The 27,424-nt window shown below is 46.6% G+C and overlaps 2 protein-coding genes across 2 annotated transcripts in view; both read left to right on the top strand.

Moving 5' to 3' along the window:
• Positions 1-1,833: 1,833 nt before the first annotated feature.
• Positions 1,834-6,393, top strand: RPLP0 (ribosomal protein, large, P0). Its single transcript, XM_012650178.1, has 8 exons — positions 1,834-1,943; positions 2,201-2,302; positions 3,559-3,734; positions 3,846-3,933; positions 4,049-4,195; positions 4,315-4,500; positions 5,638-5,778; positions 6,163-6,393. Exons 2-8 carry the CDS (start codon positions 2,249-2,251, stop codon positions 6,325-6,327), a joined length of 957 nt encoding a protein of 318 aa, XP_012505632.1. The 5' UTR covers positions 1,834-1,943; positions 2,201-2,248; the 3' UTR covers positions 6,328-6,393.
• A 1,102-nt stretch (positions 6,394-7,495) lies between these two features.
• The window catches only part of GCN1L1 (GCN1 general control of amino-acid synthesis 1-like 1 (yeast)), a 57,284-nt gene continuing 37,355 nt past the window's right edge, over positions 7,496-27,424 (top strand). The window contains exons 1-16 of the mRNA XM_012650177.1: positions 7,496-7,530; positions 10,831-10,933; positions 14,201-14,264; positions 14,816-14,947; positions 15,454-15,562; positions 19,068-19,166; positions 19,257-19,391; positions 20,280-20,348; positions 20,478-20,586; positions 21,530-21,604; positions 21,874-22,002; positions 22,662-22,712; positions 23,090-23,188; positions 23,428-23,601; positions 25,486-25,638; positions 26,909-27,001. Of these exons, the coding sequence (XP_012505631.1) occupies positions 7,513-7,530; positions 10,831-10,933; positions 14,201-14,264; positions 14,816-14,947; positions 15,454-15,562; positions 19,068-19,166; positions 19,257-19,391; positions 20,280-20,348; positions 20,478-20,586; positions 21,530-21,604; positions 21,874-22,002; positions 22,662-22,712; positions 23,090-23,188; positions 23,428-23,601; positions 25,486-25,638; positions 26,909-27,001 (1,612 nt within the window). The 5' untranslated portion in view covers positions 7,496-7,512. The remainder of the gene's footprint in view (positions 7,531-10,830; positions 10,934-14,200; positions 14,265-14,815; positions 14,948-15,453; positions 15,563-19,067; positions 19,167-19,256; positions 19,392-20,279; positions 20,349-20,477; positions 20,587-21,529; positions 21,605-21,873; positions 22,003-22,661; positions 22,713-23,089; positions 23,189-23,427; positions 23,602-25,485; positions 25,639-26,908; positions 27,002-27,424) is intronic.

Here is a 27,424-nt window from a genome sequence, read left to right as displayed (position 1 = left end):
CCACTCCTGTAGATTCTGATCCAGTAGGCCTGGAGTAGGACCCGAAGATTCATACTTTTACAAAGCTCCTCTGGTGACTTGGATATTTAGTCAGGTTCGGGAATAGATCCTGCTAACAGTTTCTTGAAAAGGTGGCTTCACGAGTAACTGTCCAAAGAGACGCTACAACAAAGTTAGACACAGGACAGGAATATTAGAGCTCCAATCTTAGACCAGCCTTGTTGGGGGAAAGTCTAGAGAAACAGAACTTGGGACTACATACAGCCAACCATCTGTTGGTCACATATGGTTCAGATAAACTCGCTGGAAATTTCTAACTTGGTCAACTGAAAAGGGTGGAGGAAGAGAGAAACACCCCTTCTGCCATAAAATCTTTCGCTCACAAAGGTATTTATTGATATAGCATAATTATTCAAATAAATATTAAATGGATGTGTAATAGAAGAAGCTAACATTTTCCTCCTACATTCCAGGAACTCTGCTAAGTCTTAACACATTTAATCCTCATAGCAACTCTAGAAAGTGAGTGCTGTTATTATCTTCATTTTACAGATAAGGAAAGAGAAGCAGAGGGTCAACAAGGTGAAATCACGTCCTGAGATGACACAGCTAGCAAGTGGCAGAACAAGGTTAGGGATACAGGTCATCTGATGTCAAGTCCTGCATTCATTCATTCATTCATTCAACACATATTTATCATATGTCCACTATGTGCCAGGCACAAGACAAAAATCTCTCCCTTGCAGAGCTTGCATTCCTGCAGGGGAGAAACAGACAAGAATGTAATAAATAAATTACATAGTGTGTTAGAAGGTGTAATTGCTACCGAGAAAATAGAACAGAGCATGGGGGAGTGGGAGTGGGTTTTTTTGTAATTTGAAACAGGGAACTCAGGGTAGGCCTCATTGAGCAGGTGATATTTGCGCCAAGATCTGCTGGAGGTGGGTTCCTTTGTGGATATTGGCTGGGCCGCTAGGAGCCTTCCAGGAAGAGGGAATAGCCAATGCAAAAGCAGCAGAGCATCATCTCGCTGGAAGGCAACAAGTCAGTGGGAAAAATAGGAGATGAGATTATTGGGATGGAGGCGGCAAGCAGATCAGGTAGGGCCTTGTAGGCAGTTTTACGTTTTAGGCTTTTTTTTTTTTTTTTGAGATAGAGTCTCACTCTGTCACTCCGGCTAGAGTGCAGTGGCATCGTCATAGCTCACTGCAACCTCAAACCCCTGGGCTCAAGCGATCCTCCTGCCCCAGCCTCCTGAGTAGCTGGGACTCTAGGTGCACGCCACCATGCCCAGCTGATTTTTTCTATTTTTTAGTAGAGATGGGGTCTCACTCTTGCTCAGGCTGACCTCAAGGGATCTTCTCGCCTACGATCTCCCAGAGTTTTAAGATTACAGGTGTGAGCCACAGCCCGTTTTAGGCTTTTAACTCTGAAGGAAATGGGAAGCCTTTAAAGAGTTTTGAGCAGAGAAAGACATAAGTCTACTTAGGTTTTAAAAGATTCCTCTGTTTTGGTAGCAGGAAAACACAAACTAGGGAAGACAAGAGACCATTCTGTTTCTCAGCATGTGCAATTATTTCTCAGTTCCACGTCACACTGTTTAGTTCGCTGAGGTGGCCAGGTGGCACCGGACTCCGAATCCTCAAACCTTGCCGCCTACACGAAGGCAGCTCCAGCCCAGCAGATGGCAGCAGCTCTGAGAAAGCTCCTCCAACACAAGGCAGTGTTTCCTGACTACCTTACTCAAAGGCGGCTTCCCGTTGGCTGGAGTGACAGAGATAGCATCCAATGGCTGCCTATGTAAGTTCGGCTTCGTCGAGTGAATGACTGCATCAGCCAATGGACAGGGGCGCCGTCTGCGGCTTCTGATTGGCCACTTTATTCACATATAAAAAGCATGCGCCGGCGTGCGGCCCCTTTCTCGCCAGGCGTCCTCGTGTGAGGTTCGTGTGGCCGCTGGACTTGCGCCATGACGTGGTGGTCGGAAATGTGGGGGTCTTTGGGAGAGCTTTGAGGAGGTTTGGGGGGCCCTGGGGTCTGGGCCTATTTCCCTGGGGCCTCGGGGCTTGCGCTCCCTGACTGGCGGCGGCGGCTGCCCAGGCCAGGCCGGCGGGCGCTTGCGCGTGGCTTGTTCCGCATAGGCCTCGGACCCCGGCACGGTGTCAGGGTGCCTGGGTCTGAGCTCCCTCTCTCCCTTCAGTGACATCGTCTTTAAACCCTGCGTGGCAATCCCTGACGCACCGCCGTGATGCCCAGGGAAGACAGGGCGACCTGGAAGTCCAACTACTTCCTTAAGATCATCGTAAGTGCGGTCTGGGTGGTGGCCGCTCATCATGCTGCCCTGGTGCGCTAAGAGGGACAATCAGGTGCCATGTCTGCTTGGTGGCAGCTACTGAATTAGGCCATTTTGGGCAAATCTCGTTTAACAGTTTCTCCCTGGTAGCTCCCTTTTGTTGCAGATAAACAGGCTCAGGCAGATCAAGTGGCTCCTGAGGTAGCATTCATACACAGGTTTTTTTGGCTTCCAGGGTAGTTTATGTTAAATCTTTATTGCTTTTCTTCCATATTGGGAAGGTCTGAGGGGAGCAGTGACTCATTGTAAGGCAGCAAGTTGTTGCATGTTTAGGACTTGTCAATCAAGAAACTAAATGTCTAATGACTTTTGTTTTGGATGGCCTTACCGAGAAACTCTGACCGTGCTGCTATTAAGGCATTAGGTTCCATTGTAGAGCCTCTTTGTTATACTCCTCTCAACTTAGCATGAGGGTTTTCAGAAACAAAAACCAAAAGAAGCGTGCAGTAATCCATATATTCACAACCTAGATTTTCTACAGGTGTTATGCTATATATTTTTTTTTTTTTTTTCAGACAGTCTCACTGTGTTGCCCGGGCTTAGAGTGCCATGGCGTCATCCTAGCTCACAGCAACCTCAAACTCCTGGGCTCAAACGATCCTTCTGCCTCAGCCTCCCAAGTAGCTGGGACTACAGGCATGTGCCACCATGCCTGGCTAATTTTTTCTATGTATTTTTAGTTGTCCAGATAGTTTCTTTCTATTTTTAGTAGAGACGGGGTCTCGCTCTTGCTCAGGCTGGTCTCGAACTCCTGACCTCAAGCGATCCTCCTGCCTCGGCCTCCCAGAGTGCTAGGATTACAGGCGTGAGCCACCGCGCCTGGCCTGTAATGCTATATTTTATGTTGTGTTTTGAATGCTGTAAATCTAGCCCTTCCCTTGACCAGTTTATTTGGAATAATTTTTTTTTGTTGTTAATGCAGCCATTTTAGTGACTGAGAAACATGCCTCATATCTGGGAAAAATTAAAAAAACTTTTTTTGATTGATTGTAGAAACCTAATTTTCACTGTTCGTACCAAGCAAGCAAATGATGATTCAGTCTGGCAGTGTTATAATTTAAATGGCTGTTAGTGGGAAGAATTGTCCCAATCTCCAGTTGACTTCAAAAATGTAGAAGAGAGGGAGTGAGATGGAAGCCAGTCCCTGACATTAATTTCTTCTTTCCTGCTGCCAGCCTTTGATTGTTTCTGGCCTGTTTTTGTAGCAACTTTTAGATGATTACCCAAAATGCTTCATTGTGGGAGCAGACAACGTGGGCTCCAAGCAGATGCAGCAGATCCGAATGTCCCTTCGAGGGAAGGCTGTGGTGCTGATGGGCAAGAACACCATGATGCGCAAGGCCATCCGAGGGCATCTGGAAAACAACCCAGCTCTGGAGAAGTCAGTTCCCTGGGCAGCTTTGTCCTCCCTTTCCGGTGCCTTTCTTTCTCCCTTTTCCTAGAGAAGAATGGTGCTTGAAAGGTGATCGTCTCTGTAAACTTTTCTTTGCAGACTGTTGCCTCATATCCGGGGGAATGTGGGCTTTGTGTTCACCAAGGAGGACCTCACCGAGATCAGGGACATGCTGTTGGCCAATAAGGTAAGAGGAGAATCATGTTGGTTAAAGAGACCTTATTTTGGCTCCTTAAAGCAAGTTGACCATTCTCAGGTTGTATCAGTGGAGACTTACCTCACTGTTCATTGTCTTTGTTCAGGTGCCAGCTGCTGCCCGTGCTGGTGCCATTGCCCCATGTGAAGTCACTGTGCCAGCCCAAAACACTGGTCTGGGGCCAGAGAAGACCTCCTTTTTCCAGGCTTTAGGCATCACCACTAAAATTTCCAGGGGCACCATTGAAATCCTGGTGAGTGGACCTGGTTTGCCTGTGCTAGCCAGGCAAGTTGGGGGGGGGGCGGGTGTTTAGAGGCCAGAGGTCTGCTGCACGTCCAGGTGTTAACTGCCTACTGTTCTCTTATTCTTCAGAGTGACGTGCAGCTGATTAAGACTGGAGACAAGGTGGGAGCCAGCGAAGCCACACTGCTGAACATGTTGAACATCTCGCCCTTCTCCTTTGGGCTGGTCATCCAGCAGGTGTTTGACAATGGCAGCATCTACAACCCTGAAGTGCTTGACATCACAGAGGAAACTCTGCATTCTCGCTTCCTGGAGGTACATGCTATCCAGCCCACCCACTGAGTGTCAGACTGAGTCCTGTCTGCTGCTTAAACTGTTGTGTAACCAAGGACCGTTTAATAATATGTATGCATCCGTAAACTGGCAGTGACAATATAAGATTGTTGAAGGATTTAATGAATTAATCAGTATGAAATCTTAGTACTGGGCACGTAGTAAGGGCTGTTAGTCTAGGGCCTGCAAATGATAAGACATGAAATTTTGAGTAATGCCATGAGTCAAAGGAGAAATGAGTAAAATGAGGACAGTTGAATACATGTTGGTATAATATAGCCAAGTATCCTTTCTTGGGAGGACTTTCCTTTTTTCTGAGACTGTCTTGCTTAATTTTGCCATTAAAATGCCTTTTAAGGAATGCATAATGGTGATAGAAGACATATTTTTTTCACAAATTGAAATTATTTAAGTAGCTCCATTTACTTTTTTTTTTTTTTTGAGACAGAGTCTCACTGTGTTGCCCAGGCTAGAGTGCCATGGCATCATCCTAGCTCACAGCAACCTCAAACTCCTGGGCTCAAGCGATCCTCCTGCCTCATCCTCCCGGGTAGCTGGGACTACAGGCATGCGCCACCATGCCCGGCTAATTTTTTCTATATATTTTTAGTTGTCCAATTAATTTCTTTCTAATTTTAGTAGAGATGGGGTCTCGCTCTTGCTCAGGCTGGTGTCGAACTCCTGAGCTCAAACAATCCACCCTCCTCGGCCTCCCAGAGAGCTAGATTACAGGCGTGAGCCACCGCGCCCAGCCTCCATTTACTTTTTGAAAGATTCACTAGTGGATGAAATTCATGTCTGGAAATGGTTTGACATTTTTCTTTCACAGAACTTGGTAGCTATGTTAATAGTTAATATTGTTCATGAAATAGTGGTGGCTTTTGAAGTAAATGCTATCATTATGGTATATGGAACACCCAGATTTGGAATAAGGGCAAAAAAACTTATCAATTGATGGGTCTGAATCATCCTGCCAGGAACATTTGGTGTGAGATGAAATGTCTTCTTTGAGCCTGAACTGCTAACTGCCGTGGGTTATTTCTCTGCATTGAGCTTTATTTGGATGTCACTGTTTTTTCTCTAGGGTATCTCACCCAAAATGTAATCTTCCTCCTACAGGGTGTGCGCAATGTTGCCAGCATTTGTCTGCAGATTGGTTACCCAACTGTCGCATCAGTACCCCATTCTATCATCAATGGGTACAAACGAGTCCTGGCCTTGTCTGTGGAGACTGATTATACCTTCCCACTTGCTGAAAAGGTAAAAAGATCCCACAAGGACCATGGTGGGTCTAATAGTTAGCAGAGTGACAAAGGTAGACCGCTGAGTTAGTGCTTTCAACAGCTGTATTTTGCATAGCAGATACATTTCTTAAGGGTATACTTGAGAGTTTGGTGGGCAGGGGATGTGTGTTCTCAACTTTAGAAATGACAAGAGACCCAATGAGGGGTTAATGCAAGAGCTGGGCCTTAGGGTCACCTTTTATTTGGCTGTATCCAAGCTCTCCTGCCTGGGTCACTTCCTGACAGGAAAGGCTTCACTGGCTTGGACATTGTTGGTCAAAGTCTACAAAGGCAGGAGTGTCATGGGGAGTAGAGGGGTTTGGATGACTGTTTTGACCACTAACTAATCCCCTTGCTTCAGGTCAAGGCCTTCTTGGCTGATCCATCTGCCTTTGTGGCTGCTGCCCCTGTGGCGGCCGCCACCACTGCTGCTCCTCCTGCTGCTGCCGCAGCCCCAGCGAAGGTTGAAGCCAAGGAAGAGTCGGAGGAGTCAGATGAGGATATGGGATTTGGTCTCTTTGACTAATCACCAGAAAGAACAAATATAGCCGGTTTTATTTGCAAAACAGAATAAAGGCTTACTTCTCTTAAACGTCTCTGGATTCTTCATTTTGTGCGTTTTGAAATTTATAGTGCTGTATTCTGGAAACTATAGAGCCATGGTTGACATTTCAGTGGCCTCTTAGCATCTAAATGAAACCAGACACAGCTTTAAGTGTATTAGAATTCCTGTTTCCTTGGCCATTCAGCCTTGGGTCCCTGTAACCCTCAGGTTGTGTCAGTTGAGACAGGCGCTCAGTGAATGCCAGGGGTCAGTTCCCATACAGTAAGGGTTTTCAAACTGGTTGATGGTCCAACTCATGAATTGGTGGTGAGCAGTAATCAAAGAGACAGCAACAACCTATTGCTGAAAACAAAGGTGTTTTGTGAAGCTTGTATTTCACTACAGATGTGTGTGCTGGGTCATGGTGTATTTGTTCTAACTAGCCTCTGTTAAAAATTTGAAAGCCACTGGCTAATAGAAGGCCAACAACTTGGCTGTGTGGACCCCTTTCTCTAAACTGCAGCCACAATGGCACACTGAAAAAAATTCAGACTCTTCTCCGTGGACCATGAGGTTCTTTGCTCCCACCTTGTGGCCTTAAAACCTCCCTGCCTGGAGCATCCAGCATGTCCCCAGGGCAGGGACTTTCTTCAGTTCCAGAATCCTTCCCTGGCCGCCCGGTCTACTCAAGTTTGCTAACCCTTCATACTAGTCGTCTGCCACTGAATCCCTAATTCTCTGAGGACAAAAGACTAGTTCACCATCCCCCGTTCAGCTAGTTTAGTTCTTGCCATCTAGGAAGCTACTCTTGAAGTTTATCTGAAGAATGTTTTCACTCCTGAAAGGGTCACGTGGGCTGGGCCTGCGGGCCGGGGGTGGGTCGGGGGCTGCTGGGCGGGCTCACCACGTTGCAATTCCTCAGGCCTTCGTCTCCCGCGAGGCGCCCGGGGCTGAAGAGCCGGCCCTGGGGAGAAGGTCTTGGTGGGCCCCGATGCGGGCCAGCTTCAGGCCTGCGATCCAGCTGCCGCGGCTGCAGCGGCCGCCGTCCCGCCCGGGGGCGCCAGGCCTCAGGCCGGCCCCAGCGGACTCTTGGCCTCGCCCTGCCGCGTGGGCCCCGCTGTGACCCGGAAGCAATCCGGAAGCGGTTCCGGAATCAGCGCCGGCAGGATGGCGGCGGACACGCAGGTGAGGCGGGCGGCTGCGGGCCAACGCGGCGTGTGACTGGGCGCGGACGGCGGCCGTCGGGTCGGACCGCTCCCGCCGCTCGGCCTAGAGGCGCTAGGGGTGGCGGCTGTGGAGAACGCGGCTCCGGGGCCGTCTCCTTACGGCTCCCGGGTTGGCCTAGCCGGGGCGGCGCAGACCGATCCCGGGCTCCAGGAGTCAGCGGCTCTGGCCCCGGCTTCAGCAGTTGGAGCTCGGCGGTGCCCTTCCCCGACTCCAGAGTAGCAGAAGCTCACCTTCCCGAGTGTCCGCTCCGTATCTCCAAAGCACTCCGGCAGTGAGCCCCGGGCCGACGCCAAGTCTTCCTTAAACTTTGTATTCAGCAAATGTTACTTGAGCACCTACTGTGTACAGGGACTTTGAGCGTAGTCGTTGGATTCGTGCAGATAGGGGGTTGAGTCTCCGCTCGTCGATTTCTGTGACATGCTGAGCAAGTGACTTAAGTCTGCCTTTTCATGTATAAAGTGGGGTTGAAACAATACCTGTCTTACAGGGTTGTTGTGAGGACACAGTGTGATAAAGGAGGGCTCCATACATGTTGGTTTTTATTATTGGATTCAGAGTTAGAGAAAAGAATCGTCGCTACTCAGGAAGAGGCTTGTCACCCTTAAGTGTTATTACCTGTTGGTACCTTGTAGTTAAGGCAGGATTGGGTAAACCTTTTTCTTCCACCCTAGTCTCATTTATAGTTGTGAGTGTTTTAGGGTGAAAAAACCCTATTATGGGAAAAAGAAACAGGTGTCTAAAGGACAGCTGGGCCCACTTGATCTCCAGGGTGATGAGATTAATTATTTTTAGGTGTAGGCCCTGAGGTAAGTAAGTGACCACTTAAACGTTCAAAAGACATTTATTGAGAGTGAGTCTCCTATGCAAGCAGCTGGTAGTTTGTTTCAAGTAGTGTACTGAATGCCAGAAGGAAAAGCTTAGTCTGTTGGATATTTCTACGAGGGATCAGGGGAATACATGCTTAATGTTGAACATTAATGCTCAAGTAAAAGACTCTTCTCTCTAGAGCCGTGCTGGGCGGTATGGTAGTCACTGGCTACATGGTTAATTAATAGCCACTTGGCTACCTTCCACATTTGGGCATGTCAGAAGACTCTAGGAGAGACTTCTTCAGGAAGGTGGAATTTAACAGAATACCTGATCTGCCTAAATGTATTGAGATTCAGATAAGTGGAGTTGGGGATTGAATTACTAATAAAACAGGGCAAACCGAAGTGAGGCTGGGAAAGGGCAGTTACTGACTCCAAGGGGATAAAAAAGCTGGGCAGGATAAGAAACAGCTTTTTAAATGGAAGTTGAATACCACTTACATGTAATGTGAACACTGACTACTAAGCTAGCCCGTATCATGAAATGAGACTTAGGTTGGGAAAATGGGGAGGGTGCGTGGTGGGGTTGGAGAAGGAAAGAGCTGTGGTAGAAAGCCAGTAAAACTGAAAAAGCAAGAAGCACAAGCAAGTTGTTACCTCCATATCTCTAAATAAGGAGCTAGCTACCCGGATGTCAGCCAGAATCAACCCAAGAGATTGCCCTCAGGGGTTGAGAGCAAGGGACTGGTTTTTATAGCAACCCTCTCTTTGACTTTGACTCTTTAATTATGTGCATCTGTGACTACAAACACAAATTTTAAAATTGAAACAATAAGTCTCTTAGGTAGAAGACAGATTTGGACACCATTTTATTCATTGCCAATGGAATTACAGCAGGGATCTAAGCATAAAAGAAAAACTCAGCATTATTTTATTTCTCTATGTACCCTTTACTCTTATGCTACCAATAAGGCCTGCATGTGAAATACCCCCAAAAGAACAAGATGATGGCGCCAACGTGTTAGTTGTGGGAATCTTATTATGCCCTGCTCTATTGTTTGTGAATCCACAACCTGCCCACTTGGTAGCTTGTAGAATATTGCTCAGGAGCAGGTTTTCACAAATGTTTGCAAACTGCCCTCCTCCCTGGGTCTTACGCTTACATCCCTGTGCAGGGAACTGCAGCAGTGGTAACCTGGATGGCTGTCGAAAGGGAAGGATTTGTTAGTATCAGTTTGTAGACCAGTTTGGTTTCAGGTTTAGTTTAAAAAATGCTGGTGCTGTAGCTTTTGGCTCCACTCTAAGCAGTGACTTCCCTCTTGGAGGTGGTTCCTTCATCACCTATAAAATGTAGATACCGATGCCTCTCTTGCAGGCTTGTTGGTAGTAGTAGCTGACTTTGTGTTTGGGATGAGAGTAAATGCTCTACATAAACAATCTCATCTCCATAATAGTTACGAGGTAGGTGCTATTATCTGCATTGTGTAGATGAAAAAAACTGAAGCTCAAGGAAGTGGCATTATTTTTTTTAGAGACAGGGTCTTGCTCTGTAGTCCAGGCTGGAGTACAGTGGCACTATCACAGCTCACTGCAGCCTCGAACTCCTGGGCTCAAGTGATCCTCCCACCTCAGCCTCCCAAGCAGCTAGGACTCCAGGTGTGCGCCACCATGGCTGGCTAATTGTTTTTTTCCCTCCGGTAGAGACAGGGTCTCACTGTGTTGCCCAGACTGGTGTCAAACTCCTGGCCTCAAGTGATCCTCCCACCTCGGCCTTCCAAAGTGCTAGGATTATAGTCTTCAGCCACTATGTGTCTGAACGACATTATTTAACTGAGTTTCCACAGTTAATAAGAGGCAGAGCTGGAATCCAGTCTCTTAGCCTTTTGCCTTTAGCCAATGTGCTTACTCTATGTCAGTAACTTGCCTGGGTGCTGACGTTCATTTCCCTTGTGGGAGCTTAAAGTGAGATAATATAAAGAGAACATGCTTGGCACATAGTAGGCCTCACTAGATTGTGGGTAGTTCTGAAAGGAACTATCCAGAGATTTTTGCGTTTTTGCTTTTTCTTTTCTTGCCCAAGTTTAAGTAAGGTATGTTGACTGGTTGGGTTAAAGCAGTACATGTCAACTGGGAGTGATTTTGACCCCAGGAGACATTTGACAATGAGACAACTTTGATTGGTTGTCACAACTGGGGCAGGATGGAGCTGGGCCACTACGGGAATCTAGTGGGTAGAGACCAGGAATGCTGCTGAAAATCCTACCATGTGTAAAGACAGCCTCCCACAACAAGGAATTACCTGGCCCCAAGTGTCAATAGTATGGAGATTGAGAAACTGTGGGTCAGAGAGATCTTCACTGAGTTTTGCATCTTCCCCTTCCCTCCCCAACACACACATACACAGCGTTTCATAGCCTGGTGAAATTTTCTCTGGGCTTGGCCTTTGCAGGTTTCGGAGACACTGAAGCGTTTCGCAGGGAAGGTGACGACAGCCAGTGTGAAGGAACGGAGAGAAATCCTCAGTGAACTGGGGAAGTGTGTTGCTGGGAAAGGTATTTATTTTCCATCCATACAGCTTGGACACTATTCCATTTGAAAAATAAATTGTCTTCTCTTTTTAGAACCATGGCCGCCTTTTCCCCTCCCTGCACAACTTCTGCCTTCACTTTATTTATTTGTTATGTGTGTTGAAACAGTTGAAACAGTTGGGTTAATGGAGAGTTTATCCATTCAGGTGCTAAAGTTTTTTACAGTTTTAACTATTTTGATTGGAAATATTTTAAAAAGATACCAACAATCTTTCTGAAGTAGTATACTGGGTGCAAAAACACTTTCTTTATAACTTGGGGTACCATTTTTCCCCTTAAGTGTTTATGGAAGTCAGGAAAAAGGTAACAGGTGATTGCCCAATAAAAGATTCCAACATCAAATAAGTCTGGGAGAAGTCATGTTTTCTAATGCCCTCTTGGAACATTCACAACAAGGTGTCTTACCTCTTTATTGAGGTTTTTTTTTAATCCAGTATTTTTTTTTTTTTTGAGACAGAGTCTCACTGTGTTGCCCGGGCTAGAGTGAGTGCCGTGGCGTCATCCTAGCTCACAGCAACCTCAAACTCCTGGGCTCAAGCGATCCTCCTGCCTCAGCCTCCCGAGTAGCTGGGACTACAGGCATGTGCCACCATGCCCGGCTGATTTTTTCTATGTATTTTTAGTTGTCTGATTAACTTCTTTGTATTTTTAGTAGAGACGGGGTCTCGCTCTTGCTCAGGCTGGTTTCGAACTCCTGAGCTCAAACAATCCGCCCGCCTCGGCCTCCCAGAGAGCTAGGATTACAGGCGTGAGCCACCGCGCCCGGCCTCAGTATTTTCTTTGAAACTTTTTTTTTTTGCTGAAAACCTGTTCAGGGTCTGGGGAACACATTTTGGGAAATGCTGAGCACATCTAGTTATCCTGTTCCTGCACCATAACCGAGGGATAGCCCCATGACCTTTGGAGTGTGTAAGATGATTTTGCCTTCATTCACTAAGTCCTGATTAGTTTTTTGAGTTTCCTTTTGGTGTGTTTTGTTCTCGAAGCGCGGACCCTGTAATGGCAGCATCAGCATCACCTCAGAACTTGTTGGAGATAAAAATTCTCAGCTCCACCCCAGCAGCTCAGATCCAGAGACTCTGTGGGTGGAGCATCTGTGTTTTAACATGCCCTCTAGGTGATCCCTGTGTTTGCTAAAGTTTGAAAACCTTGGCTATTAGAGACCAGATCTCCTCTGCTGCCACCTTTCACTTCTTATTCTTCCACTCTTTCCCCACATTCTCATCTGCTGCTTCTGACCTGCTGTTGCCAGGGTAACACACGCAAGCTTGTTAAAGTGTGTAAATGAAGGAAATGGCTGTTTGTGAGCTTCTTAGGGATTCTCCTGTGTGTTAATGCTTTATTGTGTGCGCGTTTTATGGCATCCTCAAAGGTCTTTCTGGCCACTTTCTCAACAGGGTTTTCTTAACAAGGCAGCCATGTGACACTGATCTTTCTAACCACAGGCCTCTAGTGCAAGAGTCAGTGTTGAAGGACTCGGATAGGCTCTGCCACTTATAGGCTGTGTGACCTGCCTTAAGTTATTAGTATTTCACCTCTCTGAGCCTGTGTCCTTGCTTGAAACATGGAGATAGCAGTACAAAATTTTGTAGACTACAAAGGAGAAATACGATAAAATTTTGTAATGAATGTTTTGTAAATAAAGGTACATTTAGCTGTAATATCCCATTTTCTCTATGTATGGTGACTTATGGGACAGCCTGTAGTACTTCCCTGATAGGGTTGGTGTGAGAAGTAAATTTAACACATTGCCTGGCTATGGTAAGCTCACAGTGTATATTAGCTGTTGTTGTTGTTCTCTTAACCACAACCTCTTTCTGGCCCCAGTCACCTCCTCAGTTACTGAAATGGCCCCAAATTGGATGGACCAATATAGTGTTCAGGGCCCTGGGGGAACTGAGTCCCCACACCTCATTCATTTCTCCTTCATCGTTCAGATGCCAGAGCGTGAGGCACCGTGTGAGCCATTCGTGGGCCTCCTGCTCTTGGGTGCCTCCCACATGAGTCTGTCTCATACTGCAGGTTAAATTTCCCCTTACTCAGAAGCTTTTCCCTTTTGCCTGTATGCTCCATTCTGGCATGCAGCACTTGTCACAGGTTGGCTTTCCAACATTATTGAGCACTCCATTCAACCAAACTGTCTGTTTCACTCTGGCTGGCCTGCTTGGTTTCCTGTTTCTTGGTTTCTTCATCTTAAAATGGGCTAGCTAACAGTGGCCACCTTGTATGGATTAATTGAGTTCATGTGTGTGCAATGCTCAGAGCAGGGCCTGGCACCTTGTAAGTGCTAATTAAGTGCTGTGTGTTATTAGTCCTCCTCCTTTTCTTCCTCGTGTGTCCTGAATAGGCATTACGCCTTTTACCCCTGCACCTTTGCTCATGTTAACACCGCTGGCACGTACCTCTTTCTCTTTCCGTTTTTCTAGAGCCTACTAATCTGTTAGGCTAAGCTTATGGAAACCACTCGAGTTATAGGTGCTCTTCCCTTTTCTGGTCCCTCATAGTACTTAAATTGTGTACTATTTTTTAAACTGTTTCTTAAAATATACATAAAAGTACAAATGTTGTAAGCGAACAGCTCACTGAATCATCACAAATTAAACAATACACCTATGTAACCACCCGGATTAAGAAGTAGGGTAGTTCCAGCACTCCTGAACCTCCACTCGGTAGTACATAAGGCTTTTTTTTTTTTTTTTTTCCCTTTTTGAGCCAGAGTCTTTCCCTGTTGCCCTGACTAGAGTGCAGTGGTGTCATCGTAACTCACTGCAACCTCAAACTCCTGGGCTCAAGCGATCCTCCTACTTCAGCCTCCTGAGTGGCTGGGACTGCAGGCGCACACCGCTGTGCCTGGCTAATTTTTCTTTTTCTTTTTTTTAGTGGGGAGAGGGTCTCACCTTGCTCAGGCTGGTCAAGTGATCCTCCATCCTCAGCCTCCCAGAGTGCTAGGATTATAGGTGTGAGCCACCATGCTCGGCCAATATGTGAGATTTTGAGGATACTTGTAGTGCCTTAGTTTCATTCATTTAGCAAATGTCTACCTGAAGCTTTTCTGTACCAGGTATTTTCCTAGAGCCCTGTTTTGTCATTGTTTTTTTCTCTTGGAGATTCTGTCTTAATTATACAGGGAGTGTCCAGTGGGCTGAGGTCATGTCTGGCAGAATGCCTGGCTCACGCAGGTGCTTACCAAGTCATTTTTATTGACCATCTTTGTGTAATATTTGGTTTCAGATCTGCCAGAGGGAGCAGTGAAAGGGCTCTGCAAATTATTCTGCTTGACTCTGCATCGGTACAGGTAAATGCCAACCAAAGGCCCTGTGTCGGGAGCACTTTGTACAGAGAGATCATATAGGGTAATGTTAAGAACCCAGGCTTTCGAACCAGGTTGCCTGGGTCCAAATCTGGGCTGTATCACATCCTAGCTGTTGGATCCTGGGCAAGTTACTTAACCTCTCTGTGCCTCAGTTTCCTTCCTCTATGCCTCCCGTAGAATGGGGATGATGCTATAATTTACCTCGTAGGTGGTTATGAGTAAGTGTGAAGTGCCTGGAACAGTGCCTGCTGTGCCATGAGTGCTCAGATGGGTACGCTGCCATTAGTCATGCACGGAAAAGCACTTGGCCTAGTTTGAGGCCTTTGTAAGTGCTCCATTAATGTAGATGCTGCGCTTACACCCTTAATGGCTTATTTGCCCTTATCAGCTACTTTTAGAACTCTGGGGAGGAGGTGGGTTTATCTAGTTATTTCCTAGTCCCTTGTCTGTTATCCACTGGAGTACAGTGCAGCCAGTTTTTCCTAAGAGAGACCAGTGCATGTTCACTTTAACCCCTCCATTTCTCCTTTTAGAGATGCAGCCTCCCGCAGGGCCCTGCAGGCAGCCATCCAGCAGTTGGCTGAGGCCCAGCCAGAAGCCACTGCTAAGAACCTTCTGCATTCTCTGCAGTCTTCAGGCCTTGGCTCCAAAGCAGGTGTTCCCAGGTGAGAGGTCAAGGTCAAGGACATGGCCCCCAAGGGACTGGTGGAGTGCCGCTCAGAAGTTGGTGCAGCTAAACGTGCTGAGCAGGTGTGAGCATGCCTGGCTTTTTCTCCTTTGCGCTCTGAATGTCACCTGCAGTCTGCCTCTGAGCGGAGGGAGAAGCCAGGGTGGCAAGCTCAGTGGAGAAAGCCACTTTCCTGTGTAGCAGGGTGGGGAAGCTAGTGGAAGCAAGGCCAACTGGGGGGGAACCAATTGCCCGCCAGGCCCCGAACTGGGGAAACCATGTTTTTTATAGTCGTTAGCACCAAGAGATGGGAGTTTGGCTGATGAGGCCTGGACTCCTTGTCCTGAATTGTTACAAATGATTTGTGGGGAACTAGTTTCAAGTTCTGCCCTGTTAGGTCAAGGGAGGGTCCTACAGGCAGGGCTTTAGGATGAGCGTTTATCCTCAGGATGGAGGCTGCTGCTCTGCAATCACTCCTCCCCTGCCCTCCCCTCCCCTCTGCAGTAAGAGCAGTGGGTCGGCCGCCTTGCTGGCCCTGACCTGGACCTGCCTTCTGGTGCGCATTGTCTTTCCCTCAAGAGCCAAGCGGCAAGGAGACATCTGGAACAAACTGGTAGGTTTCCTGAGTCTCTGGATTGGTGGGAGTCACCTTTCTGTCCAGAGTTAGAATGTGTTTAAATACATTGTCTGTGCCACATGCTCTTCTAGGTGCTGGGTGACCAGGACTCTGAGTTGTCCCCAGGCATGTAATTTTGGCATTTATGGTATGAGTGCAGCGTAATCATGTTCAACTATTTTTTATTTATTTGTTTATTTTTGAGATAGAATCTTGCTCTATTGCCTTGGTTAGAGTGCAGTGGCGTGATCATAGCTCACTGCAGCCTCAAATTCCCGGGCTCAAGTGATCCTCCTGCCTCAGCCTCCTGAGTAACTGGGACTATGGGCATGTACCACCATACCTGGCTAATTTTTTCTATTTTTTGTAGAGACAGGGTCTCACTCTTGCTCAGGGTAGTCTTGAACTCCTGACCTCAAGCGATTCTCCTGCCTCAGCCTCCCAGAGTGCTAGGATTACAGGCATGAGCCACTGTACCTGGTGCATGTTCAACTGTTTATTAGACATTTTAGAGCTTCTCTGTGTCAGGCATAGTGCTAGGCACTGGGGATGCAGCGCCGAACAAGAGCAATGCATCCCTGCCTTCATGGCATGTGGGGAAGACAGCCAAAAAGCGAGTAAACCAGAAAATGCAGTAATGTAAATCCTTTTGCTTTTTTCTGGCTAGTCATTCCTTTCCTTGTGTTTGAATTTCTGTGTTGAACTAGCTAATGGAGTGGAATTCTTGCTGTATACTTTGTTCTTTAAATTCTTTTCTCCCATTCTCTGTTCCTTCCACATTCCCTGCTTTTCTTTTCCATGTGTCTATTAACCAGAGATAGCCTGATAGGCTAGGTTGGGAGGTTCTTTTGAACATCTAGTTTTGCTTAATGAAAGTCAGGAGGAATGATTTTATGGTTTAATGAAAAGGAGTCTGAGGAGTTTGGTATAGATCTGATTGCTGGCCATGAGATTTGGCCAAATCAGGTAGCTTCTTTTTTTTTTGAGACAGAATCTCACTGTGTTGCCTGGGCTAGAGTGCCGTGGCGTCATCTTAGCTCACAGCAACCTCAAACTCCTGGACTCAAGTGATCCTCCTGTCTCAGCCTCCCGAGTAGGACTACAGGCATGTGCCACCATGCCCGGCTAGTTTTTTTCTATATATTTTTAGTCGTCCAATTAATTTCTTTCTATTTTTAGTAGAGACGAGGTCTCGCTCTTGCTTGGGCTGGTTTCGAACTCCTGAGCTCAAACAATCCGCCCGCCTCGGCCTCCCAGAGAGCTAGGATTACAGGCGTGAGCTACTGCACCCGGCCCCAAATCAGGTAGCTTCTGAGCCTGTCACCTCATCTGCAAAGTGGGAAAAGTACCACCTACCCCATCCACCTCAAGAAGTTATAAAGATGGGTTCAGCTGGGTGTGGTGGTACATGCCTGTAAGTAGGAGGCTAAGGTGAGAGGGCTGCTTGAGCCTAGGAGTTTGAGTCCAGCCTGGGCAACATAGTGAGACCCCATCTCTTGGAAAAAAAAGGGTTCCGTTGAAGGAAATGGTCATAGAAACTATTGAGGGCTGTGCATGTAGGTATTAATGACAAGCAGCATTAGGAAACTCTGAGTACCTCTCTGTGAAGCAGCCAGCTAGTCAGATAGATGGCCTCGTCTCTAAGAGCTAATCCAGCACCTCTCTGGGGGCAACCATGCAATGACCATCAGCAATTGATTGATGATGGATTAGAATGCTGAAACCTCACAAGTAGTGGATATGCTGCAACTAATGTGAACTGAAAGTCTCTTGAACCCTCTTCAGAGTGTGGGTTTCATTGTTACCAAAGACCTTTCTATAAGATGGTTCACCACAGGCAAGCTCATTGGCTTATCTCTGTTGCGTTCTTACGACCATTAACTGAGCTAAGTCAGTCTGCTTGTTGGTTAGTGAGTGAGAGTGTTGTGTTTATGGGACAGAATGCATCCAGAGCTTGAGACTATGTTTATTTCTTCTGTGTCTCGAATCTGGGTTTTTCCTTTGCTGGGTGCTGGTGTTGATCATTCACCTAGTTTGTAGTTCATTTAGTTTATCAAGTGTTTGTTGAGGGCTTCCTACATGCTGGGTGCTGTTCTAGGAGCTGGGGCTAAAGTGTTGAATAAGACAGGAGGATCTTGCCTTCACAGGTTTACACTCGTATGGAGGACATAGACAGCGAACAAGTCCACAAATAAACAATAAAACAAAGTAGTGCTGAAGAAAAGCAAGGTGGGAGAGTAGAGAGAGTGTGGTGGAGGATGGTAGGAGGAAGGTCTCTGAGGAGGCATCCTTGGAGCAGAGACCTGAAGGATGCGAAGGACAAGCCATGCCTAGATCAAGGGTTAGAACATTCCAGGGAGAGGGAAAAGCAGCATAGTTTGGAATATGATAGCAGCAATCTTAGAACATTTCTTTTTAATTTTTAAAAAAAAGGTTCAAAATCAAACAGGCACAGAAGGATATGCTAGTTTCCTTCCTATCCCTGTCCCAAGCCACCTTGATCCCTTCTATTACTAGTTTTTAGGTATTTAGATATGTTCTCTGTATTTGTGATTAAATAGTATTTCTTAATACTTATAACAGCATACCATACAAGTTTTGTTCTTTCACCTTTTTTATTTCTTTAACCAGTCTTGGAGCCAGTATTCCATAGTAGTAAATAGCTTCTCATTCCTTAGGACTATTTACTAATCTTTTGGCTGTACCACATTACGTATAACTAGTCCTCTGTTGGTAGCCATTTATGTTGTTTATAATTTTTTATTGTTACAATGTTGTGGTGAATAACCTTGTACATATACCATTTTATACACATGCAAATGGAATTCAGCAGCATTGCCTTCACAAGCATATCTTCTCAGGGCGACAGTTCACACTGCTCATCAATGACCTTGGGCATTTGTGGCATGTAAAGTCTCCGAGGTTTTTTCAGTTGGACACCTAGTTGGGCCTGGCTCTGGGTTGGACAGTGAGCTCCGCACAGTCTGAGTCACCATATTGTGCTTCACTTCCATATCTGGTGCTTAGCGTAGTGCCTGCCGCTTAGTCAGGGTTCAGTAAGTATTTGTGGATTTAATGAAGGACAAGTCAAGGCAGATGAGAAGAAAGAACCTTTGTTCTTTTCCTGCATGGCACTTACCTCACTGAAATTATATATTCATCTGTGTGTTTATTTGTTTAACATCTTTTTCTCCCACTAGACTGTAAGGTGCATGAAAGCAGGGACCATGTTTATCTTATTCTCCTGTGTCTTCATTGTCTGACTCAGGTCTTCAGCAAATATTTATTAAATGAACATGTACGTGAACAGTGTCATTAAAGGACAGGACTAAGTATAAGGAGGCAGAGGGAAGAGGATCTGGCTGGAGTTGAGTGGGAGAGGCTGAGTGGACATGAAGCCATGATCTGGAGGGCCTGGTGGAGGTCTCTGGCAGGTTGTGAGGGCCCCGGGACCTCCGCTTCCACGTCCCATCCTGACGTGAGCTTTTCCTGGTCCCGGCAGGTTGAGGTGCAGTGCCTGCTCCTGCTGGAGGTGCTGGGTGGCTCCCACAAGCACGCCGTAGATGGTGCTGTGAAGAAGCTCACAAAGCTGTGGAAAGAGGTGACAGGACGGCAGGGGCTGGTACGCGTTGCTTTTTCTGCACTGTCCCAGCTGCCATCTGATCCACCTGCCTGACACTTTCCTCTTCAGAACCCCGGGCTTGTGGAACAGTACTTGTCAGCCATTCTCAGCCTAGAACCCAACCAGAGCTATGCCGGCATGCTGGGGCTGCTGGTGCAGTTCTGCACAAGCCACAAGGAGATGGACGTGGTCAATCGGCACAAGGCAAGTGCCAGGGTGGGTGGCTGTGGGCCTGCCATGCTAGGGGCTCCGTGGAGAGGATTGGGAACCTGCTTTGCCCTGGTGACCCCAGCTGCTCGTCTCATCTGAAACTTGGTTTTCTCATGTGAGACATTGGCCTTTCCCGGTGATGTATGATGGAGTTGGGATGTTTCCTCTCCAGTTCTGGCTTGGGGTGAATCCTGGAGTAGTTATTGGGGTGATAGCTTGCTTGTTCATGCAGTGATTTATTCACCCCAGTTGAGCAGCTGCCCTGTTCTGAGCACTGTGCCAGAAGTTGGAGGGGATGTACCAGTGAGCTGGGGAGCGATGACCTGTCCCTGTGGAACTGAGTCTGAGAAGGCACCTAACATTAGACAGATAGTCACCTAGTTAATTATAATGTGATATGTGCCACAAAGGAACAGTGTGAGAAGCTGTGGTACCCTATAACAGGGGGACCTGACTGAGGCCATGTGTCAGGGAACCTATCTCCCTAACAAAGGAACTTGAGGGTGAAGAGGAGTTAGCAAGGTGACGAGGTGAGGCAGAGCGTTTCAGGTGGAGAATGCAGCCTGTGGGCAGGAATAGGGAGGAGGCGAGGAGGGCAGCGGTGGCGTGAGTGGGTTAGAGAGGGTGGGATGCAGCCGGCTCGGTGGCACACAGGCCTTATAAGCCATGTGAAGGACTTTGGTCTTCATACCAGGGGCCGTGGAAAGCCATGGAAGGTTTATAAAGTGGATGGCATGATCAGTGGGACCTCTGCGTTTAATACTGTGAAATTTGGGGTATTGATTTGTGTTTTTTAGAAGCACTCCCATGAGAGGGACTTCTTAGGCCAGTGATTAGATACTTCAGAGTGTCAGGGTGTAAGCAGATCTTTGTGTTCTCTAGAGTGCCCTGCTGGATTTTTATATGAAGAACATCCTGATGAGCAAAGTAAAGCCGCAGAAGTACCTCCTGGTGAGTGAGTAGTGGCCCTTACTCACCCGGACAGGCTAAATCCCATTTTAAATTCTGGGATTCCGAAGTGTCTTTTCTTCTTGGTCTGTTCCCTTGAGGGCTGGGTGCCTGACTCCTTTCTCTTTGTAGGATAGCTGTGCCCCTCTGCTCCGATACATGTCCCACTCGGAGTTTAAGGATCTGATACTGCCCACCATACAGAAGTCCTTACTGCGGAGTCCAGAGAATGTTATTGAAAGTAGGTTGCTGTCAAACAAGATGGTGGGAGGGACACGAGTTGCCTGATAAGCTCTATTCCTGATACTTGACATTGGGAAGAGTGTGAGAGAGAGAGAGAGAGAGAGAGAGAGAGTGTGTGTGTGTGTGTGTGTGTGTGTATGTATGGTGTTTTGGGGGAGGATATATTCACTGTTTGCCTTGCTGGGACCTTGGGAGAGAGATCAGGGATTCTTTTGAGAATATGTTGAAAATCATGGGCCCTCTTGTTAGAAGAATGCACAAAAATGTATCCATTTAGAATACTGCGCATAATTTTAGGGGTTCAAGAATGTTCTGGAGACCATTTGGTTGGAGAACCTCTTCTATAAGTAGAACTTAGTAAGTATGTGGAGGTAGCACTTGAAACCATAGGATATGAGAGTTGAGTCTCTGTCCCTTCTTTTTTTTTCTTTGAGAGAGAAGATCTTGCTCTGTTGCCCCGGTTAGAGTGCTGTGGCATTATCACAGTTCACTGCTCTTGAGCTCAAGTGATCCTCCTGTCTGCCTCAGTCTCCCAAGTAGCTGAGACTATAGGCATGCACTGCCACGCCTGGCTAATCTTTCTGTTTTTAGACCGGGTTTTGCTCAGGCTGGTATCAAACTCCTGGGCTCAAGCAGTGCTCCCACCTCGGCCTCCCAAAGTACTAGGATTATAGATGTGAGCCACTGTGCCCGGCCTGTCCCTATTACCTTGATAAAGTGTGTCAGTGGAATGTTGGGCAATTTTTTGATTACTGGGATAGGCAGCATACAGCTTTTCAGCAGAGCCTAGGGCCTACTCACATGGCTCTGTAGAGATGAAGGGTGGTCATGGGTCCGTGTGGCCAGACAGCAGGCCTGCTAGCATTTGCTGGGAAATAGGGGGAAAAAATTCTCTGAATTTATCCCTGAGTGACATGATCAATGCTTTCTGTCCCCCTCAGCTATTTCCAGTCTACTGGCATCAGTGACTCTTGATCTCAGCCAGTATGCCCTGGACATCGTGAAAGGACTGGCCGGTGAGTATCCCAACCCCTCTTTGGCCCCTAGATGGCACCTTGGGTTTTGGTTGTACTTGTCCCAGTTATTGGAGTAAAGGGGACAGGGGACAGCTCAGGTTAGAAGTAAAGCTCTAAGCTAAACTGCATTGGCACTGGCAGTTTCTTTCTTGTTATCATTTACAATGAGAACGTGTACTAGTGTTGGAGAGTTGGGGGCACAGAACAGACAAAAACGAAAGCTTGGATGCTCAGTTGTCGACAGCCTCTTAGCGGCTCTGTGTGTCCAGGTCAGCTGAAATCCAACAGTCCCCGCCTGATGGATGAAGCCGTGCTGGCACTGCGGAACCTGGCCCGCCAGTGCAGTGACTCTTCAGCCATGGAAGCCCTGACCAAGCACCTGTTTGCCATCCTTGGAGGTGAGCAAGCCTTCTTGGCCATGGGGATGGCTGAGGTGTGGCCCCTGGACCCTGGGATCTGACAGGGACTTGATGTTCCAAATCTGCTGTGGCAAGGCCAGGAAGATGCTCACCCTGGAATGTGAATGTGTAACGTGAACAAAGTCATACACAAGGCAGTGTAGATGGGGTGATCTCAGTATTTTTGTTTTTAAGCATACACATTTTTGTATGCATAGGAGAAAAAACTAAAATATATCAGAGTGTTAATATCTTTTATCAAAATTATTATCATTTTTTTTTATAGAGACATGATCTAGCTATGTTGCCCAGGCTAGACTTGAACTCTTGGGCTCAAGCAATGCTCCCGAGTAGCTGTGACTACAGGCTTGTGCCACCACACCCAGTTAAATAATGTCTTTGAGTAATGCAAACATGGGTGCTTTTTAAAATGTTTTTCTTTGTATTTTTCCTGTTTCTCAAATTTTCTATAAGAACATTCCTTTTTTAGTGGGAAAACAAAAAGTTAGTAAATGTTATTTTAAACCTAGCTTCACAGTAGAAAGCCTCCTTCTGGAATCAGAAACTGCATTGTGATGTCTCACACATGACTACGTTTTTTCACCCCCTTGGGAAATGTGGCAGACGTGAAATTGAATCTTTGCTGTCTCTTCTCTCAGGCTCGGAGGGAAAACTAACTATTGTAGCCCAGAAGATCAGCGTCCTCTCAGGTACAGAATTTCTCCCTGGGTAGTAGAGATGTGGTCCAGTAGATGAGCTTTAACATAACTCTTACATAAGGCGAGTCCTTTAGATCTTGACTCCTCTGACAATCTTGGGCTTTCCAGCCGGCCTTCCAGGACTCTGCTGCCTGGCTGCTTGACAAGAGGGGCTTATTCAAGTTTTGTGGGAGGCCTGGCTTCTGTAAAAGGCAGGGTATGTGGACGTAGAATTGCGGGAGGGTCAGTAATGGCCAAAGGAGAGGTGTGACTGCTAGGGAACCCAGAATAGGTCTGTGACTGGGAATGCAGAGGTGGCAGTGGCAGGAAGACTTGCCTGTTTGTGGTCTTGTGCTGATGAGGGGCTGAATGGGGAATCTGTCTTGCAGGGATTGGGAGCGTCAGTCATCACGTGGTGTCTGGGCCTTCCAGTCAAGTGCTGAATGGGACGGTGGCTGAGCTGTTCATCCCGTTCCTCCAGCAAGAAGGTAATTCTGTGCAGCATGGTGAGCATGCCGTTTGGATCCAACCTTGACCTTAGTTTTTCACAATTAGAGTGTTCCGTAAGCCCCTTTTGAAGGCACGCCTCCCTCAGAGCATGGCTGGGAATTGTCTGAAAGATCACTGTTTCCTCCCCTGTTCTCTGGCTTGCTTTCTTGTACTGCTTGCAGTGATTTGACACAGTTATAAGACATTGGCTTGACTGGACTTCTGCTTTTTGTCCTAGTTCACGAAGGGACTTTGGTACACGCTGTCTCTATCCTGGCTCTCTGGTGTAACCGGTTCACTACGGAAGTGCCCAGGAAGCTCACTGAATGGTTCAAAAAAGCTTTCAGCCTTAAAACCTCCACCTCTGCAGTGAGGCATGCCTACCTGCAGTGCATGTTGGCCTCCTTCCGAGGTAAGATGCCTCCCGTGGGCCAGTGCCCAGGTCTCCCCGCAGAGGTGACTGAGTCTTTGGGCCATTATTAGCACTCCAGGCTTTCCCCTTGGTTCAACTTATTTTGCATCAATTTATTTCCTCCTGAAACAAATGGGAGCATCAGGCTTAGCCTGGAATCAGAGTTCAATCTCAAGAGTTCTTCAGAACAAATTCTGCCTTTTGCTCCTTATCAGACTTTGAAAGTACAAAGCTTTATTCAGAAAGGACCTGAAACTAGAACCTGTCACTACAGTATCTAAAATCATGGAGAAATGATTCTGATAAGACTGATTTAAAAAGTCCAACTTCATGTCTTTCAAAGAGCTTGATCTCCAAGCAAAAAACCTCTAGTACTGATTTCCACTTTGGAGATGGGCCTATATTTCTTTTAAAAAAGGTTTAAACTTACGATGAACTGTGTTGAAACATCCAGGAGATTCCAGAGCCTCCTCTTGAGAGGGGACACCCTTCTGTATGAAATGTGTCTTACCTGATGAACTTTGTACTCACATATTTCTTTCAATGATTAGGGAAGAAGACTATGACCAGAAGAGACTTTTGCACTGAGTTGAGAATGATAAAATCTTTTTCTGAAATACATCTCCAAACTCAGAATCATATATTATTTTCGTGCAGTGGTTTGTGAGGTTTATTCAAAGCCACGGATAGTGCTGATTGAAGTCATAGATTTCCTGTGGGTAGGAATGAATAGTTGTTGTCGGTTACCTTAGGGAGGTCATGAACTGAAATCTTTGTTATAAAAACAGTCTGTGCATTCATATTTCAGTCTGTATTTTTGCTGCATTGATTACACTTGATTTTATATTGAGTTGTAGATGGCAGAGACTTGGTTTTACCTAATCTCTTCAGTTTGAGCTAGTTCTGTTCAATGCTTTTAAAATAAACATAATATAAAATGTCTTTTTTTTTTAATTTAAAAAAATTTCTAATTTTTGTTTTAGTTTTTTTAGAGACAGGGTCTTGCTCTTTCTCCCAGGCTGGAGTGCAGTGGCACAATCATAGCCCACTGCAGTCTCAAACTCCTGGGCTCAAGTGATCCTCCTGCTTCAGCCTCCAGAGTATAGGTGTGCACCACTGTGCCCAGTTAATTTCTTTTCTATTTTTTAGAGACAGGGTCTTGCTATGTTGTTCTGCTGGCCTCATGCAATCCTCCCTCCTTGGCCTCTCAAAGTACTGGGATTATAGGCATGAGCCACCGTGCGGCCAAAATAAACATTTCTTAGATTCAAATCCATACCATTATGTGAAATATTGGTTTCCTTGTGAAATACTCTTTTTTTTTTTCGTTTTTTTTTTTTTCTTTCCTTATGTTTTTCTTACCGGCCAAACAGGAGAGTTGATCATTGTGAAATGTTCTGATGTACCCCTTTAGTAGTTACAAAAACATAGGTTTGGCTGTAGTTTTAACTGGTTTCTACTTTTTTTTCAAAAAATGGGTTTAGTTCATAGGGTCAGCAGATTGGTTTTGGAATCTGAATCCAGAGGTGGTCTTGTATAGGGGAAGAGTGCCAAATAGGAATTGATAGGCTTGAGGTTGGCTCTGGCTCTGCCTCAACCAGCTGTGTAACCTTAGGCAACTCACTTAACCTCTCTGTTTGCTTGTCCATCAAATGAATAGCTGGACTATTGGATTAGTAAGGATCCTTCTACCATAATTTTGTGGTTGTAGAGTTTGATTTAAGCCCTAGATTCTAACTCCATTTCTTTGAGATACTTGACAAATTAACTGAAGGATTTTAGCCAATTCAAATCTGGGTGGTTAACTCCTTTCTCAAGTATTCCTGTCACCCCTGAGGTTCAAGATGTCTGGTCCTTGATAAGGTGCTTGTCCTGTCTCCACAGGTGACACACTATTGCAGGCCCTGGACTTACTGCCCTTGCTCATCCAGACAGTGGAGAAGGCAGCCTCCCAGAGCACTCAGGTTCCCACAGTCACTGAAGGGGTCGCTGCAGCCCTGTTGCTCTCAAAGCTTTCAGTGGCTGACTCACAGGCCGGTAAGAGTCTAGGAGAGTGGCAGACGAGGGCCTCTTACAGAGTCCTTGGGAGGAGTGTCTTGATGTTTAGGATCAGCTTGGTCCTTACCACACTGGGTCAGCCACAGCACTGCTTGTCTTCCTCAGGAATGTCATTTCAGGGTCCCAGTGGGAGTGTAGCCAGGGGACTCTGTCACTGTCTTCCTTTGTGCTGTTGCTCCAGTGCTCTGGGATGTGGCCTTATAGATGATGGCCAGACTGACCTGCATTTAGCATCAGGACTTTTTGTTTCAGTTGGTTGTACGTTCATATGGTACAAAATTTAAAAGAGGGTAGGTAACATGAAAAGCTTCCCCATAGCCTTGTCTTCCAGCTGCTAAGTTCCACTCCCTAAACAACATTGCCAGTTTTGTGTCCAGAGATAGTCAATGCATAATCGAACACATTGGGTCACATGCTATACATGCCAAGTGATATACTGTGTATATTATATATGCCATATATATTATATATCTTGGAAATTATTCCACATCAGTACAACAAAAAGAGCTTTCTCATTCTTTTCAGTGGTGGTGTAGTATTTCATGCTTTTATTCCATCTCCCAATTTCTGCAGTCAGACATACCTGAACTTATTCCTGTGGTTAGACATGGAGTTCGGCTCTCTTCGTGTATTATTGTGTTCTTGCTGTGTATATGGCACTGGGCTAGCTGGGGAGGGGGGATGCTAAGAGGAACATGACCTTGCTTAAGCAAATTTCAGGGGGCTTTCTCTGTAGTAGGAGTGAAGAAATGCAAAAATACGTCCATAGTTTAACGGAAAATGCGGCATTAGAGCAGTTTTGAGGGAGAGATTGTGTTTAGTTTGGGAGATGGGAATGGGGAAAGGCTTCATGAAGGGGGAAACATTTGCACTGGGACCTGGAAGGCTGGGAAGGATTTCACTGTCCTGATGGGAATGGCCTGGTGTGAGTGTGTAAACCTCAAGTACTCCAGCTTGGTGCCTGGAGGAGGTGGGACTTCCAGATGAGGAGCAGCTCACCTGGGCTCCTGTAGGCAGCAGGGAACCACCGAAGGTTTTCATACAGGGAGTGACACCAGAAGGATTGAGGTTAGTTCTCAAAACGGGAGAGCAGTGAGTGTGGGATGACCCATCCCTGCTGGGGAGCATGTCTGCCTGCTGCAGAGGAGGGTCCATCAGCAAAGCTCGTCCCAGCAGCTTCAGGATGGAGGAGGTCAGCCCCGGGGCACACGGTGAGCTGTGTTGTGGGGTAACCTTTTATTTCTCGTAGAGGCCAAACTGAACAGTTTCTGGCAGCTGATTATGGATGAGAAGAAGCAGATTTTCACTTCTGAGAAGTTCCTGCTCATGGCCTCTGAGGATGGTAAGTTACCACCGCCTTAGCTAAGCATGAGATTGAGGCCAAGTCTCCCCAGGAGGCCTTCAGAGAGGACCCTTCCCTGACTGACCAGTCAGCTCTGCAAAAACTGGACCAGAGTGATCTGGCCAGCAGCTCGGCTGTCATGGGAATTAATTCATTGCTGTGGGGAATGTAAGGAAATGAGACCTGGGAGATTTGCGGAGACAGAGCAGTGATATTAGCTGTAATTATAGCTGATTGGGTAATTGGTGCTGTCTCAGAGGTTTTCTTGTGTTAAGAGGCAGCTGAGAAGCTCTGGTGGAGTGTGGCAGGCTCTACTCCCCCACCAGGAGACACAAAAACTACTGGTTTCTATCCTGGCAGAAAGGGAACAGTTGAATTTTAAATGTATGTTTAAAAATTCTAGGTTGCCTTCAGGTGTCTGCC

Source organism: Propithecus coquereli, unplaced genomic scaffold (assembly GCF_000956105.1).
Source record: "Propithecus coquereli isolate 6110/MARCELLA unplaced genomic scaffold, Pcoq_1.0 Scaffold314, whole genome shotgun sequence".
Lineage (NCBI taxonomy): Eukaryota > Metazoa > Chordata > Mammalia > Primates > Indriidae > Propithecus > Propithecus coquereli.
Note: the sequence above shows the minus strand (reverse complement) of the source record. Positions and strands in the feature narration are given on the sequence as shown.

Excerpts from the sequence above, each read along its gene's own strand:
- RPLP0 (XM_012650178.1), top strand. The coding sequence starts at position 2,249 with ATGCCCAGGGAAGACAGGGCGACCTGGAAGTCCAACTACTTCCTTAAG. Across the intron at positions 3,934-4,048 it reads ACATGCTGTTGGCCAATAAG|GTGCCAGCTGCTGCCCGTGC; the intron begins GTAAGAGGAGAA and ends GTCTTTGTTCAG. Across the intron at positions 4,196-4,314 it reads GGGGCACCATTGAAATCCTG|AGTGACGTGCAGCTGATTAA; the intron begins GTGAGTGGACCT and ends CTTATTCTTCAG.